Below are 16,200 nucleotides of genomic sequence, written 5' to 3'. Positions count from 1 at the left end.
CCCTGAGGGTCAGCCCAGGAGTGTTCACTGGAGGTATCAGGAAACAGGCCATCTTTGCTGGAGTTGCTGAGTGGGAAAAACATCAACCTGGAGCTTTGGGCAGACATTTTGCCAGCACAAAGGGAAGGCCTGCCTGGAGACAAAGCCAGAAGAAAAAAGATGAGCCTAGGGAGAGGTAGAGAGATTTCTGATGCAATTATTGGAGCACCTGGATTCAGCTGTGCCTGAAATCCACCTCTACCTCTGAACTTTTCTTTTCTTTTCTTTTTGCCCAAGACAGTGTGTGTTGATTTGAGATGACTTCTGTCACCTTCATCTGAAAGAGTTCAGACCAATTCATCTCCAGGGGTGGAAGTAGGGCCCGGCCTCCCAGAACCTCTCGTGTTGCCCTTACCACTACACTTACCACACAAAACTGCATCTGCACAGGAATTGGTGCCCTGGCCCTGTTTTGTGTAATGGCACCACACTTCTGCTTCCCTCCTCCCTGCTTCAGGAAAACAAGGATCTGTCATGTTCGTTTCTACATCCAGAGGGCCTGTCATACAGGTGTTCAGTGAGTAGCTTATAATGAATAATTGAATGAATGAATGAATGAATGAGTATCTTCTAGTTGGTCAGGAGACTTTAGGAGAGCAAGAAAGGAGAGTTGTTCGTTCAGCCGCCTACCTGCTACGAGGCCCAAGCTACGCTCAAGACCTCTCTGAGCTGACAAAGGATTATTGTTTCTTAATCTCTGCTCATCCAGACCACAGCTGAACCAGCAACACCCAAGAACATAGACCAGTTCCCACTACAGAAAAACAAATCTGACTTAGCCATTCCCCTGCTTAAAACAACTCCCAGCTATGCGTTTGGCAGGAGGGGGTGGAGGCGGGTGAGCATCTGGATCCACAGAACATCCCACGTGACAGAACATTCATTGGTTCATTGACTGGTTCACTTGGCAAGCATTTGACCAGCACGCGCTACGTGCTAAGCACCGTACCTGTCACTTCATCTTCACAGCAAGCTTTGAGGGCCACGTGTTTGTTACCTGTGGCTGCATAACAAATCACTCCAAACTGAGTGGCTTAAAACCAAAAATGGTTGTTATCTCACGGGACCCAGACGCAGCTCAGCTGGATGCCTCGGGGTCAAGCTCTCCCTTGAGGTCACCGTCAAGCCGTCTGCCCGGCTGCAGGCATCTCAAGGCTCCACTGAGGCTGAAGGATCCATTTCCAAACGCCTTCCCAGGGCTGTTGTCAGGCCTCAGAAGATCCCCTTGCAGGCTCGCTCACACGGGCCTCTCGGCAGGGCTGCCTCACAACCTGGCAGCTGGCTTGCCCAGGGCCATCGCTCCTAGAGGCACAGAGCATCCAAGACAGAAGCCACAGTCTTTCTATAACTTAGTCTTAGGAGCGACTGTCATCTCTTCTGCCATATTCTGCTCATCAGAAGTGAGTTGATAAGCCCAGCCTACACTCTCAGGAAGGAGATTACACAAGGGTACGAATACCAGGAGGCGGATTAGCTGGGGAGGTGATTTCAGAGGCTACTTGCCACAGGGAAGGTGTTACCATCCTTCATTTCATACTCAGACCCAAGCTAGTTAAGCAACGTGTCCAGGTCACCCAGCTAGGGTGCTGTCTGACGGAAGTTTTTTCCACGTCACTAGACCAGTTGGGCGTGAGGTGAGCAAGGCAGAGAGAAGGTGCTGGTAGAAAAACAAATGCAGAGAGAGGTTCTATTAATCATCTACTGCTGTGTAACGGGTTACCCACAACTCAGTGGCTTAAAAGAAACATTTATCTCACATAGTTTCTGAGGGTCAGGAACCAGGAGCAGCTTAGCTGGGTGGCTCTGACTGAGGGCCACTCGTGGGGCTGTGGTTAAGTTGTGGGCTGGGGCTGCGGCTGTGAAGGTTTGACTGGGGCTGAGGACCCACCTCCAGGATGGCTCACTCCCATGGCTGTTGGCAGGAGGCCTCAGATCCTTGCCACACGGACTCCTCTATGAGGGTGCTTGAGAATCTTAGGACACAGATCTGGCTTCCTCCAGAACAAGTGATTCAGGACAGCCAAAGCTGAAACCCCAGTGCCCTTTAAAGCTAGCCTCAGGAATCACATAGGCAGTTTCTGCAGTGTCCTCTTGGTGACCCGCGTCGCCCTATTCATTGGGGGAGGTCATTAGACAAGGGCACGGGACTATCAGGGAATGAGGATCACTGGAGGCTGGCTACCAGAGTCCCACAGGAATGGTAATCCTAAAACGCAGCGTTTATTAATTCCCTCCCTGGTCAGAGAGACCCAGCGCTTTCCCACCTGCTGCAGCCCACAATCTGATTCCCTCAGCTCCATCTCCCACAGTCATTCGGGCAGATGGACCATCTGGGACTGGCAGCCTGGTCTGCTCACAGACCTCAGGCGTCCCCACAGGGATCCTTGCTGACGTGTCCCCTCCGCCTCCTCTCTGTTCTGTGGAAGGCCTGCCTCCGGGGAAGCCTCCATCCTGTCTTTGACACATACTTACTGCACGCTCACCACCGGCAGGCCCGGGCTGGATGCTGGGAGATGACAATGGGCAAACAGACGTCCATCCTCCCCGGAGAGCTTCCAGTCAAGACGGGGAGTAGACAGTAGCCAATTCATAGTAATATAGGGACAGGTTCTGACGAGTTCTCCCAGGGAAAACTATAGGGTACCATGCAAGCATATAATGTGGAACCTGGCCTATTCTGTACGTAGTGTTTCAGCCACGTCAAGTAATTAACTAGGCTGGGCAGGTGTATTAGCATTAGGTTCAGGTGTAAGTAACCGAAAATCCAAAATAACAGTAGTTTAAGCAAGTTAGACATTTATTTCTCTCTTGCTTAGAAGTCTGGGTAGGTGTTTGAGGAGAGGTACTGTGCCACACAGTGACAGTGATGCAGGCTCCTACCTTGTTGCCCTACTGTGTGTGGCCTTCACCACGTGGTCCAGGATGCTGGCATCCATGTTCTGGGCAGCCAGATGGAGAAAGGGACACAGAGGGTCATACGCACCCACTATGCCTGAAGCTCCACAAGATACTTCCCTACAGCTCAATGGCCAGAACCTATCACATGGCCACACCTAGCTGCAAGGGAAGCTGGGAAACAGCAGCTTTCATTCTGAGCACTCATATGCCCAGCCAAAAACTGGAGCTCCATCATCACGCAAAAATAACAATAGTCAAACTCATATTTATTGTGTCAGGCACTGTCCTAAGTCCTTGGCATACACCAACACATTTCATCCTTACAACAGATCTATGAGGAAGTTACTATTATTGCCCGCATTTTACAGATGGGGAAACTGAGGTAAAGAGGTAAAATAAGTTAGTAAGAGGATAAGCTGGAACATGAACCTATGTAGTTTTGGCTCCAGAGTTTGGGCTCTTTTAACACAGTTAACAGTTGGGAAGAAAAGGAGAACCCTACTGGGGAGCCAGGCACCTTGTCTGCCCAACAGCAGGGTGGGAGACAGAGAGGGGACAGTGCTCCAGGCGAAAGGAGCAGCAAATGCAAAAGCTGCCCCCCACCCCGACCAAGGCCCCAGCAAGGTCCTGTACCACAGAGCCTCTCCGACTTCAATGTGCCAGCCAGTCTCTTGGGGATTATGTGAAGTGCACACTTGATCCAACAGGTCTGGGCTAGGGCTGAGAATCCGCCCCACGATGCCCAAGCAGCTGGCCTTGGACCACCACTGGACCACCAGACCGTGGACCACATTTTGAGAAGGGAGGACTTGTGGTCAACTGTCCACCACTGCATGACTCCCCTCCTGCACGGGCCCAACAAACAGTCCTTTGGGCCCAGCGGCTGCTCAAGGCCCCTTTACCCCTCCTGCTGTCCCCAGGTTTCCAGCTCAGACTGAGATTTCCTTCTCTCTCCCAAAAGTGCCAGCCCCTTTGTTGAATAAATGAATGAATCAATCAATGAAAGAAAGAAAGAAAAAGGAATGCCAGAGGTCAGAAGGAAGGAGAGGCAATTGGTCAGGCCATGGTGTACGCTCAGGGAGCGCTCAGGGAGCGTGTGGTTCACCCCCACCCCCAACCCCGCACCAGACCAGGTGCAGGCGCTGTGCATTCCGAATCCTCCCAGGGGAGCAGGTACCACCATCCCCCTCTATTTATAGAGGAAGAGACTGCCCGCTGGCCCTGCTCTTTGAACAGGAACCCCCACCTTCCTCTCCTGGGACTTTACAAGCCCTGTGTCACCAGACCCTTGGAGGTGGGACCAACAGAACACAGCAGGGCGGTGGGGGGGGGGGGAGGCGGGGAGGAGTTCAGAATGAATTTCCTCTACAAGAGACTTGTGTCATCTCAACTACCATCTCATCTAGTCCAGCAATCCTGGAGGGAAATGCTGATTACCTGTGAATTTCACAGAAGGAAACTGAGGCTCAGAGAGGTCTGCTGTGGGCAAGGTCACACAGCAGGCCTGTTTGCTTCTGAAACAACCTGTACTGTCCTGAATAGACTTAAATCAGGGCCAGTGCTCAGCGAACACCGTTCCAGTGAACAGTAAATAGAAGCTGGAAGCAGAGACAGCTACCAGGGCAACTACAACTGCGGGTGACCAAGCCCTTCCTGGGGGCCAGGCCCTGCACTAAGCCGGTCTTCCAACTTTCTCTTTGGGCCCCCGGGAAAAAGCCCTTCGAGTAACTGTCATCGTCCTTTTTGTGCAGGCTAGAAAGGGATGGGGGCTCAGAGAAGCCAAGTGTCTTTCCCAGAGAGGCACAGCAGGGGAGTGGTGGGTCCACTTTATAGATCTAGGACTGCCTGACCTCGTCCCTCCTCACACAGTATTAGGCCCTTACTCAGAGCTAGACGCCGTCCACGGCCCAAATCTGGATCGTTCCATGTAATCTTCACAACTCAGTGGAACGGTTTTACAAATGCAAAACTCGGAGGCTCAGAGAGGCAGAGGGATTTGCCCGAGGCCACACAGAGGAAGAGAAGGAAAACACAGGGGCGCTTGGAAGGAACGAGCGCGTGAGTCTTTGCGGGGCGCCCCCCCTCCGAGAGCCTCGACCCGAGGGAGCCTACCCCCGGCCGGCGGGCCCCTTTAACCGGGCGGCGGAAGGGGCGGCGGGGCGGCGGGCGCCCAATGGGCTGCGCGGAGCGTCACTTCCCGGCGGCGGCCGCGGCGGCCAGTGTCGCTGGCGGGGGGCGGCCGGCGGGGCGGGGCGGCCGAGGAGGCGTTGGCAGCGGGCGGGGACCCACGCGGCGCGCGGCCCGCCTGGCCTGCGGCGCTCCCTCCCCCGGCGGCGGCGGCGGCACGATGCCCTTTGACTTCAGGAGGTGAGTGTGGCGACCCCTGGCCACCGGGGAGCCCCCTCCGCGGGCACAGGCGGTGGCCGGGCGCGCCGCGGGGCCCTCCCGCTGGGCTCCCAGAAGCGGCCCCCAGCCCGATGCATGCCTCGGCGGGCGCTGGGGGACCCCGGGCGGGCCCCCTGCCACGCACAAAGACAGCTGGAGCCGTGCAGGGCCCCCTCGTGCAGCGGGAGGGGAAGCCCCCCGCCCCCCGGGGCCGTCCCACCCCTTCCCTCCGCCCAGCCCCCTCCCCAGTCTGCCCCGACCTTTTGCAAACCCACCTCCCCTCCCCCATACTGGGTAACAGATTTCCTCCCTCCCCCAGATGGGAGCAAACATGCCATCCCCCTCTCCCCACTACAGAGCCTTGTTCCGTGGACCCCACCCCGGCTGGGCTGACAGGTGCGTCCGGGGCACCTTGACTGAGCCCCCAGGGCTCCGCGGGGGTCTGCAGCCCCATCCGCAGGGGGCTGGCAGCAGCTGGAGAGTTTTAGGTTTCCATAGGCTGAGGCTGCCACAGGCTGGGCAGAACCGGAGGCCCGTCCCCCAGCCAGTCCTGGTCCTGCTGGGGTCTGGGGGCGCCATGTGGAGGGGAGGAGGCCAGGGGAGTGATGGGCAGGGCCCTGCAGAGGGCCGAGCCCTGGCTGGCCTTGGCTTTCTGCAGGCACCACAATGGGTCCTTTGTGGGGTCCAGCTGCCTCCTCGTCCACGTTGTGCTGGGCTGGGCCTTCTGGAAGGCTGCCTGGGAAGGGGTCTCCACCAGACTTTCCCTTGAGGGGTGGAGCCCCAGGGGATGCCCTGGCCCGAGGCAGCCTGCTGTGGGTGTGTGGCCAGGAGAATAGCTGGGGAGGAGCTGAATTAGAATCCTGGTCTGCCCACTCCACTGAGCAGTTCAGTATATTCTAGAGATTAGGGGCAAAGGCTCTGGATTCAGAGCTCCTTTGGTGGCTCAGCTGGGTGACCTGGGCAAGCGTGGGAGCCCTCTCAGTATCTCTGTTTCACCACTGCAGCCTGGAGCTAAGAATAAAGTCCCACCTGTGAGGGCTGAGTGTGGACAAGCGTGACCACAGCCTGGGAGGATGTGGAGCGCAGGAGTGGGCATGCATGGGTGAGGGGCTGCTCTGTGAGGCCGGCCGTTTCCTCATCTACAAACCAGGGGTTCTGTGCCTGCTCTCAGGAGCCAGCTCTCCCTCCTGCCTGCTCCCTCCATCCTTACAGGTGTGACTGAAGTAAGCTTTCCTAGGAAGGAAAGCCCAGCAGTGACCCCCACGGCCTGTGGGCACGTTGGCTTTAGACCCCTTACCCTGGTTGACATGCCCCAGCAGAGTTTGCCACCCCTTCCATGCAGCCTGGAGGCGGCCGCAGGGTGTCAGACGAATGCTTGCAGACCCAGGGCAGATTCGAACAAGCCCCCTTGATGGAACTTCGGGGGCGGTCCTCATGCCAACACCTGGGCCATGGGCACTGTGGTTGGCACATGGTTCCTGGTTCCACAAAGCCGCCCCTCACCCAGCTGATAATTCCTGTCCCCCCCTCCTCCATCCCCACATGATGCAGTGGGTTCTGGTGATTTTGACCTTGTTGGGGAAATCACTGCTTTTGGTCATTGAATCCTTTCACTCTGCACCTGGTCTCCCACTTTAAGAGGAGGAAGTTGAGGCCCCCGTGCTGGGTTTTGCCCTGCACTTCACGGGAGCTAGATTGGAGGGCGGCCAGCATCCCGGGTCCCGCACAGCTCCCGACCTGGTGCCCATTGAGTTGGAGGTTTGGAGTGCCCAGGTGCCATCGGGGCCCCAGCTTCCTGAGGTGTTTTCATCAGTTTTCTCCAGGGCTCGCGTTCACCATGGAACAGGGAGACTAGGTTCCTCACTTCGCACGTGCACCCTGGAGCCTGAGCCGTCTGTGCCCGGTGCCCTGTGCTTTTGAAGGCTGTGAGTTCCATGGCTCAGGTTCTGAGGACGGTGCCTCCGTGCCCCGCGCCTGCCTCTCTTCAGTCCTCATTCATCACGTCTTCGCCGTGCTCAGCCCTCTGCCTCGTGCCCACTGTGCAGAGCCGGATGTCAGGTCGCCCTGCCTCTCAGCTCTGGAGGGGAGAAGGGAGGAGGCCGTTGTGGGGTCCCAGCAGTGGGGCGTGCGTGGGGCAGCCACCAGTGTACAGGCGCTGCAGAGTGCAGACTGGATCTCTGTTCCCTTGTCACCTGTGGGAGGGACTTTTCATCTTCATTTTAAATCAAAGAGCTGGGAGAAAGCTGTCTGCCCAGGGCCACATGCCCTGCCCAGGGCCACATGCTGGTGAGCTGGGGTTTAACTCGGGCTGTTAGCTCCAAAACCTCAGCTCTAGGAGAAAAAGGCGGGCTTGGAGGGGCCCACCACCCTGTCAGGTCTCTTAAGAACCGTGGGGGAGTGGATTGGACCCTCTCCTCCAGTTCGAGGCCAGAGAGGCCAGGCTTCCTGCTTGTTTTGCTCTCGTTAAAACAAAACAAGATCAGGCGAGGGCAAAAATAGCAACCTCCTACCCCTTCTCATCAATACTCCTTGTTTTCTCACTGCCTCTGGGACCTTGTGCAACCTGCCTCCTGTGAGTTTTCCTGTCTGTGAAATGGGGATGAAAACAGGCCCTGCTGCCAAGAGGATTAAATGAGTCCGTGCGTGTCAAGCGTTTAGGCACAGAGGAAGCACCCAGTCAGTTTTGGCCGCTATTTTCATCATTTGTGTTATTTCCTCTAAGCACCTGTATTTTCTGACACTACATAATTCCCTTAATTATTAAGCTTTTTCTCTCTCCCATTATAACATGAGCCTCCTAGGGCGAAGATGATTATCTGTTGTGTTCCCTGTTGTAACTCCAGCGCCCAGACGGTGCCTGGCCCAAGCTTGCCCCTTAGAAATGCTCCTCAGAGTCTGTCAAGGAAGCCAAAGGGATGGTGTGACAGGACATGCCAGCTCTTCCTTTATGGGGCAGATTTTCAGCTGTCGGTGGGATTTTCCCCGTCCTTCCTTGAATTTGCTCGGTGTTGGGGGGGGCGGGATGCAGGGTGCAGAGGAGGGGTCCCGGGCCTCCACAGATGACTCCTGTTTGCTTTGCTTCTGCTGCATTGTTTGGTTAATCGCTGCACATTGCTGATGTGGAACTGGCCGTGTGGCCCAGATCCGTGGGCGTTGGCCCCAACTGCAGCCAGTTCCGGCTGGCAGGGTGAGAACACCTGCTCGTCCCTCCCAGCCTAGGGCGGCGGGGGGTGGGGGGGACAGCTCCCTCGCAATGGCGGTCCCCAGGGTGAAACCCCGAGCCCTGGGATATGCTGTTGCTCTGCCACTGACCAGCTGCATCCTGGGACAGGTGACTTACCTTCTTGGAGCCTTAGTTTCTTCCTTTTAAAGAGGGAGCAGTAACTGTCGCTGCCTCCCCTGTTAGGGTAGAGGTAGGGGCAGGTGAGATGTCCCTGCAAGGCAGGGCCAGCCACATAATTTGTGGGGCCCAGTGCGAAACAAAAATGCAGAGCCCCTTATAGGAAAGGTGTTAAGAATTTCAGGGCAGCGACAGCAGAGCGTTGAGCTGCGCAGGGACCCCTCAGAGCCTGGAACCCTGTGTGGCTGCGTGGGTTGCAGCCCCTGGCGCCGGCCTCCTGGTGTGCCTCTGGCTCTGCCCTCTGAGAGGTCTCTCCTCAGGAACCCTCGTGAGCTTTCCAGAGTTGACCTGATTTTCTCACATCCTGGCTTCAGTCTTCAAGCAAGGCCTGTTGCTCTGAGGATCGAGTATGAAGTCCTTAGCTCCCCATGCAGCCTCGCCCGAGGGGGCCCTGCAGACCTTGTGGCCCCCTCACTGCCTACACCAAGATAAGCCCCGGCCACCACCGGGGGCTCCGGGCACACAGGTAACACTCAGCAGCTAGTAGCTAACGTGAGTGCCCGTATTTCTGCCCTAGCTCATTCCAGAAAGAAGCTGGGGACGCTGACAGAAACAAATACTGTTATGTTTTAAAAAGTTTTTTAAAATATAGACTTAAAAATCAGGGCAAAAGGGAAGTAAAGATTAGACCAGAGGAAACATTCTGTGAAAATCTGGTATTTTGCATTTATTGAGCACTTCCTGGTCCTGACGCTAGGGCTCTTGCATACATCAACTTGTCCTCCCTCAGCAGCCCTGGAGGACAGGCCCGGTTGTTGCCTCGCTTTACCCACGAGGGGAGTGAAGGGCCATGGTGGGTCAGCAGGAGGCGCTGGGGCTGGGACCGCCTCTGGCCCAGAGCCCCGCTTGTGTCCCACAGGCTCGTCTCTAAAGCTCCCCTTCCATTCGCTGAGCTTGGAGACACCGGAAACCACCTCTGCATTGTCGGCCTTCTCTACTCCTTCTCATCTCTACTCCTTTCCCAGCAGTGCTCATTAAGAAGCTTCAAGTCATCAGCTTTTTTTTTTTGACACCTGATTCTGAAATGGTCTTTAGTGCCCCACCCCCCCAACCCCCCCAGTTTCACACCAGCGTAGAGCATCTCGCTCTGAAGGGCCCAGGTGTCCCCACTTTGGCCAGCAGGGCTTTAGGGCGTAGAGCGTGTTTCCCTCCTTGTCTGGACGTGGAGTGAGACGGAGACTCTCCTCCTGAGGCGGTTTGGGTTTGGGGTCCTGACTGTGATGCCGTGCTATCTTGAGACAGGGCTTGGGCCAGCTGGGGCCTTGCTAACTCCGTTTCCCATCTGGCAATCCTTTCCTGCTTTGGGAGTTGCTGGCAGGCGCTGTTTGTCAGGCCTTGGAGAGGCAGGCAGGTGTGAAAAGGGCTTTTGGGGTGAAGCTTATCTCTGTGTCAGGGAACCTTAACTCTGGCTGCACGTTAGAATCACTGGAGGAGTTTTAAAAATCCCCGTGCTCAGGCTGCACCCCAGACCCAATAATCAGGATCGGGGGTGGGGAGGGCGCAAGCATCAGTATTGTTTGAAGAACTTCATGTGATTCTAGCGCACAACCAGGACTGAGAAGGACTGCTCTAAATGGGGAGAACCCATAGCAAGCAAGGTCGAGATGGCCGGAGCAGCTGGGTGGTGGAGCAGGTCCTTGGAGGAGGGGCTGGGGAGCGGAGTCTGGTCCCACCGTCACCCCTGCGTGACCTTTGGCAATCCCATTCCTACTCTGGGACACGTTCCTCACCAGAAAAATGGTCAGTGGGAGGAGAGAGTCTTAGCTTTGTATCGATGGGCTTACTCTTTGAGCTGTGGTCCCCACACCAGAAGCTTCGGCATCACGTGGGAGCCTGTGGGAAATGCAGAATCCCAGTGCCCGCCCTGAACCTGAATCTGTAGTTTGACAAGATCCCCAGGCGATCTGTAAGTAGAGGAAGGTTGACAAAGCCCTGCTCTGTATGATTGACTTGACTCAGCATCTCCCATCTCTGCTCCTTCATATCCGCTCTCCCACTTGGAGATTCACGACTTACTAAAGGCTCTGAGAAGTCCTGCACGAAAGGAACCCGAGTCACTTGGTTCAGCCCAGCTTTTGCCAAGCTTTTTGTCTAAGCCACCTTGTTCTTAGGGCGCCCAGTACCATTTCTCAGGATATAGTTTGGGAAACACAGCCCTAATTGATCCTTTAAGGAAGTGGTAATTAAGCCTAATTGTCTGCTGTCAACTTGAAGTCTGTTAACTTAATTACATTGGTTGTATATGCAGGAAAAATACAGGACAGGAAAAAACCTCCAGCACTACTATGTATTTGTTTTTAAAAGTCTTGACCCTCGGGAGAGGCAGGTGGAACTTGGGCTTCCCTGTACTGCTGAGGGCTGGCAGGTATGTAGGTAGCTTTGCAAATTCCTCACTCTCTGAGTGGGCAGTATTATTCCTAGTTTAAGTCCAGGGAAATCAACCCTCAGAGATGCTGGGTCACACAGCTGGTGCATCAAGGGGCCCCTGGGGACCAGCACACCCCTGACAGTATAATCCCCCCAGCAACACCTTCCTCCTGGAACCTGCCGGGGCGGCCTAGCTGGACAGGAAGCAAGATCCATTTGAAATGGACTAAATGTTCTGTTTATCCAAAAGGTGGACACCCTATTCAAGATGAGAGGCCTGGCTGTTAAATTTAAGTGTAGTCACAGGCCCTGAAACACTGGGTACTGGTGTCACGCAGCCTCTTCGGTGGCCTTAGCTTTCCCTCTCGCATTCCAGTCCTGGGCTGGAGTCTCTCTGGAGGAGGAGAGGAGGCAGTGCTAATCTTGTTAGGAACGCCTGCGAGTTCCTCAGCTTGTCACGTGTGGAGCACTGTGCTGCGCCAGTTGCTGGACTGAAAAGTCACCCTGGCCCCACGAGATAGATATGGTTATTGGTAAATTATTTTGTTTTAATTAACATGCAGTGAACTTGACCTTTTTTTTGGCGTACTCTTCTATGAAATTTAAGACATTATATCACGTAACCACCCTACTATCTAGGTACAGAACAGTTCCCTCACCCCAAGAAACTCTCATGCTATCACTTTATCATCACACTATTCAGTTTTGTAAAAATTGTGGTAGGAACACTTAAGATGAGATCTACCCTTTTAACAAATTTTCAAGTGTATGATACAGTGTTGTTAACTAGAGGCACAATGTTGCACAGCAGAATCATCTTGTGTAACTGAAACTTTGTACCTGTAGAAGAGCCACTCCCCATTTCCCCTTCCCCCAGCCCCTGGCGACCGCCGTCCTACTTTCTATTTCTATAAGTTTAAGTATTTTAGATGCCTCATCTAAGTGAATATCATGTTGTATTTGTCCTTTTGTCACTGGCGTATTTCGTCTAGCATCATGTCCTCTAGGTTCATCCGTGTTGTTGCGCACAGCAGGATTTCCTTTTCTGAGGCTGAAGAATGTTCCGCTGTGTGTATGTACTGCATTTTCTTTATCCATTCATCCATCCATGGACTTTTAGCTTGTTTCCATATCTTGGCTATTGTGAATAATGCTGCAACGAACATGGGGGTGCAGATGTCTCTTCAAGAGCCTGATTTCAGCTCTTTTGGATACACACTCAGTTGTGGGATTCCTGGATCATATTATATTTCTAGTTTTAATTTTTGTTGTTGTTTTTGCTTGAGGAAGATTAAGCCTGAGCTAACATCTGTGCCATTCTTCCTCCACTTTGTATGTGGGTTGCCTCCACAACGTGGCTGATGAGTGGAGCAGGTCTGCACCCGGGATCTGAACCCACGAACCCCGGCCGCCGAAGCGGAATGTGTGGAACTTTAACTACTTGGCTACGGGCCAGCCCTTGTTTTAATTTTTTGAGGAGCCCCCATGCTGTTTCCATAGTGGCTGCACCAATTTACATTCCCACCAACAGTGTGCAAGGGCTTCGCTTTCTCCACATCCTCACCAACACTAGTTATTGTTGATTAGTTTTGATAATGGCCATCTTAATGGGTGTGAGGTGATATCTCACTGTGGTTTTGATTTGCATTTCCCTGGTGATTAGTGATGTTGAGCATCTTTTCATGTGCTTGTGGGCCAAACCATACTTCTTTGGAGAAAGGTCTATTCAAGTCCTTTGCCCAGTTTTTAATCAGGTTGTTTGGTGTTTTTTTGTTTTTGTTCTTGCTGTGGAGTTGAAGGAGTTTCTTGTATATTTTGGATACTAACCCCTTTTCAAATATATAGTTCACAGTTATTTTCTCCTGGTGAAAAGGTTGCTTTTTCACCCTGTTAATTGTTTGTTTTATTCAGTTTTTTGTCTGTTTAATTAATTAATTAATTTTTTGAGGAACATTAGCCCTGAGCTAACATCTGCTGCCAATCCTCCTCTTTTTGCTGAGGCAGACTGGCCCTGAGCTAACATCCGTGCCCATCTTCCTCTAGTTTTTACGTGGGACGCCTGCCACAGCATGGCTTTTGCCAAATGGTGCCATGTCCGCACCCAGGATCCCAACTGGGGCACCCCAGGCTGCCGAGTCGCGGAACGTGTGAACTTAACCGCTGCGCCACTGGGCTGGCCCCTGTTTTATTCAGTTTTAAAACAGGAAGCCGGGTTCCCAGCTGGGGGTGGCTGGCCCAGGGCACACAGCAGGGCAGGTGCACTGCTCAGGCTGGAACCTGGGTCTGTGGTTCCCGAGCTGGGAAGCTTCACCCGGGGCCATCCTGCCTGCCGATACTCTACCATCATTGATTTTTATGATTCCCCACCAGGTCTTCTCTCTCCTCCCCTCTCTGCCCTCCTCTCTCCTGCTTTCACACCAGGAGCCACTGACATATAGAATTTAACCAAAATGTCCCTTGAGAACTTTGGGGCATCCTGGTGTCTTTGGCCTCTGGATGTTTTGCTGCGTCCAAGAGTACATTCACCGTGAGGAGAAAGTGACTCCAGGTCTTCGGGGGGGAAGCGCTAGGTGGAGGGCCGACCCTGCCAAGTCCCTCCAAGGGCTGCCCACAGCATGCTTCCCCGGCTGCCAGGCCGCCCTCGGAACAGACACTCACGTTGTGCTCGTTCAGCACATCCCTCTGGATTCGAGTCCCTTCCCCGTGTTTACTAGCCTGGACCCTGGACATGACACTTGGTCTCTCTGAACCTCAGTTTCCCTCATCTGCAGATCGGGGTGCTCACACTTTCCTTGCAGGGGTTTCGTGAGGATGAGAGGAGCTCATGTGGAATGCGAGATAAGCAGGCTTAGAGATAGGGTGTGTCTCCCCCTTCCTGGCCCACTCTGGCGGCACTGGCCCCATGCTCCTTGCCGAGCCCTGGTAGACCTCTGCAGAAGGTCATCTGGTGGGTGGACCTGGTGAAACCGGGGACCTGCTCACGGGAGAACACCTGGGGTGATTACACCTGGAGCCGGACTCCTCTTTCTGAGTGGCGCCCACGCGGTAACCCCAGACACCAGGGCATTAATCTATGGTGAGAGACAAGATGGTCAGTCACACCGTGCTTGCCCCCAGGGCCCAGGCGGGTGCCTCGGTGGGCGATTTGGCATGGCCTGTGCCCACCGGACATCTGGAAGGGGCAGCTCCAGGGCAGCTCTGTGGCTTGTTGCCCCACAGATTCCCCAATTTTTGCAGAAATGACGAAAATCTTCTAAACTGTGTGAAAATAGTTCATGCTAGGCCAAACCAAAGCCTTCTGAGGGCTGATGACGGTCTGTGGCTAGCAGCGTGCAGCCTGTGTGTCATACGCACCAGTGTGGCCAGCATATGCCAGCCGGTGGACAGGACTTGGGGTGGAGCCCCTGGGCTCTCGGGCGGTGGTCTGCTGGGCACGGCCTTGGAGGCGGAGGCAGAGGAGGGTGGGACCCACAGGTTGGGCAGAGGCCCCTCGGGGCACGGTTCCTCCAGGCCTGGCAGCTGGGCTTCCCCCCCGGAGGGCACTGGGATGGCACTGCCAGCTCTGCCACTGGACCTGGCCTTCGTCCTCGGCTGCCCCAGGGCTGGCCACAGCCCGAGCTGAGTGACGCTCCACTGCTCCAGACCCTTTAATACCTTCAGCCCCCAGGGTGTCTCTTCGGGTGACCTCCCAGGGCTGTGCTGTGATGACAGTGGTGCCCGCAGTAGCCCCATTTATCAAGTGCCAGGCCGAAGGCCTTCCTCAGGTTCCTTCAGTTCATCCTCATGTGAGGCAGGAGCCAGGCCTCGTTCCCAGCTGCCTGATGAGGATGCTGGGCACAGAGCGGGGACAGGATTTGGCCAAGGTCACACAAACCATGGATGACACGGCTGAGACTCGAGTGCTCTGTGTGTGACACCAGAGCTGGCTTTCTTAACCACGCTTTCCTGGAGCAAAAATGCCCTGGAGGGGAGTGTTATGGTCTTGATCTTATTGGGGCCGCTCCATGGGCACCCCACATCAGCTGCTGTCTACTTAGCTGTGTTTACGGTTGGTTGTGATGGAAGCCTTGGGGCGGGGGCGGGGGGGGGGGCTCTCTGGGTCCCTGGGGAGAAGGCCAGGCCTGGGTGCATTTCCTGTCACTGTGCGCATCTGTGGGCAGCTGAGCCCCTGCTGGGCAGCCGGGCAGAGCTGCAGCCCCTCCTGTGGGGGAGGGTTGGGCTGGCCATCCTGCCCTTTGGAGCCACTGTCAACAATCCGGGAGCGAGCTGTGGTGGTGAAGTCATTGGATCATTGAACATATTCATTGAGGGCCTACTGTGTGCCTGGCGGTGTTCTAGAAGCTGGGATAGAGCACTGAGCCAGCCAGACAGCTGTTGCCCCCCAATCTTGTGGGACTGATGTTTTAGTTCTGGCATTTTGCTTTTCTCTCTTTCTTTTTTTCTCAAATACACTTTTTATTTTGGAATAATTTAGATTTACAGAAAAGTCGTAAAGATATACAGATACCTCCATCCCATTTTCACCTTGGGTCACACCGTATGTTACCATATTTGTCACAACTGAGCCCCTGACACTGGCACGTTCTCATGGACTACACTCCAGACTTAATTTGGATTTCACCTGTTTTCCACCAATGTCCTTTTCCTGCTCCAGGATCCACTCCAGGGTCCCACACTGCGTTCGTGGTCATGACTGCCCGGTCTGCTCGGGCTGGGGACAGTTCCTCAGTTTCTTGTTCTGCCTGACCATGGCAGTCCTGAGGAGCACTGTCCAGGTGTGCTGTAGAATGTCCCCCAGCCTCGGTTTGTGCCAGGCTTTCTCACGATTGGACTGGGTTAGGGTGGAGCACCCTTCTCAGTTCATCCACCGGGGGCACCTGACATCCGTGTGACGTCTCAGGTGGTCTGGACCTTCAGCACCTGGTTCAGGCGGCGTTTCTCAGGCTCCCCCCGTATCGCTCCTCACTGGTCGGCTGTCGTTGTCCTCACCCTCCTTGCTGTAGGCTGGCCCCGCTGCGGGGAAGTGGACCACCAGCTCCTAGAATCCCTTGGGCTGTCTCACGTGACTTAACAGCACCTCTTTCTGCTCCATCGGTGCACGCCCCGCTGCG

General features: G+C 54.8%; 1 protein-coding gene across 1 annotated transcript in view; it reads left to right on the top strand.

The window, feature by feature from the left end:
- The first annotated feature begins 5,071 nt into the window (after nt 1–5,071).
- ERGIC1 (endoplasmic reticulum-golgi intermediate compartment 1) overlaps nt 5,072–16,200 on the top strand; it is a 102,494-nt gene continuing 91,365 nt past the window's right edge. Inside the window, exon 1 of the mRNA XM_070569038.1 lies at nt 5,072–5,304. Within this exon, the coding sequence (XP_070425139.1) occupies nt 5,111–5,304 (194 nt within the window). The 5' untranslated portion in view covers nt 5,072–5,110. The remainder of the gene's footprint in view (nt 5,305–16,200) is intronic.

This window comes from Equus przewalskii, chromosome 13, assembly GCF_037783145.1.
Source record: "Equus przewalskii isolate Varuska chromosome 13, EquPr2, whole genome shotgun sequence".
Classification (NCBI taxonomy): domain Eukaryota; kingdom Metazoa; phylum Chordata; class Mammalia; order Perissodactyla; family Equidae; genus Equus; species Equus przewalskii.
Note: the sequence above shows the minus strand (reverse complement) of the source record. Positions and strands in the feature narration are given on the sequence as shown.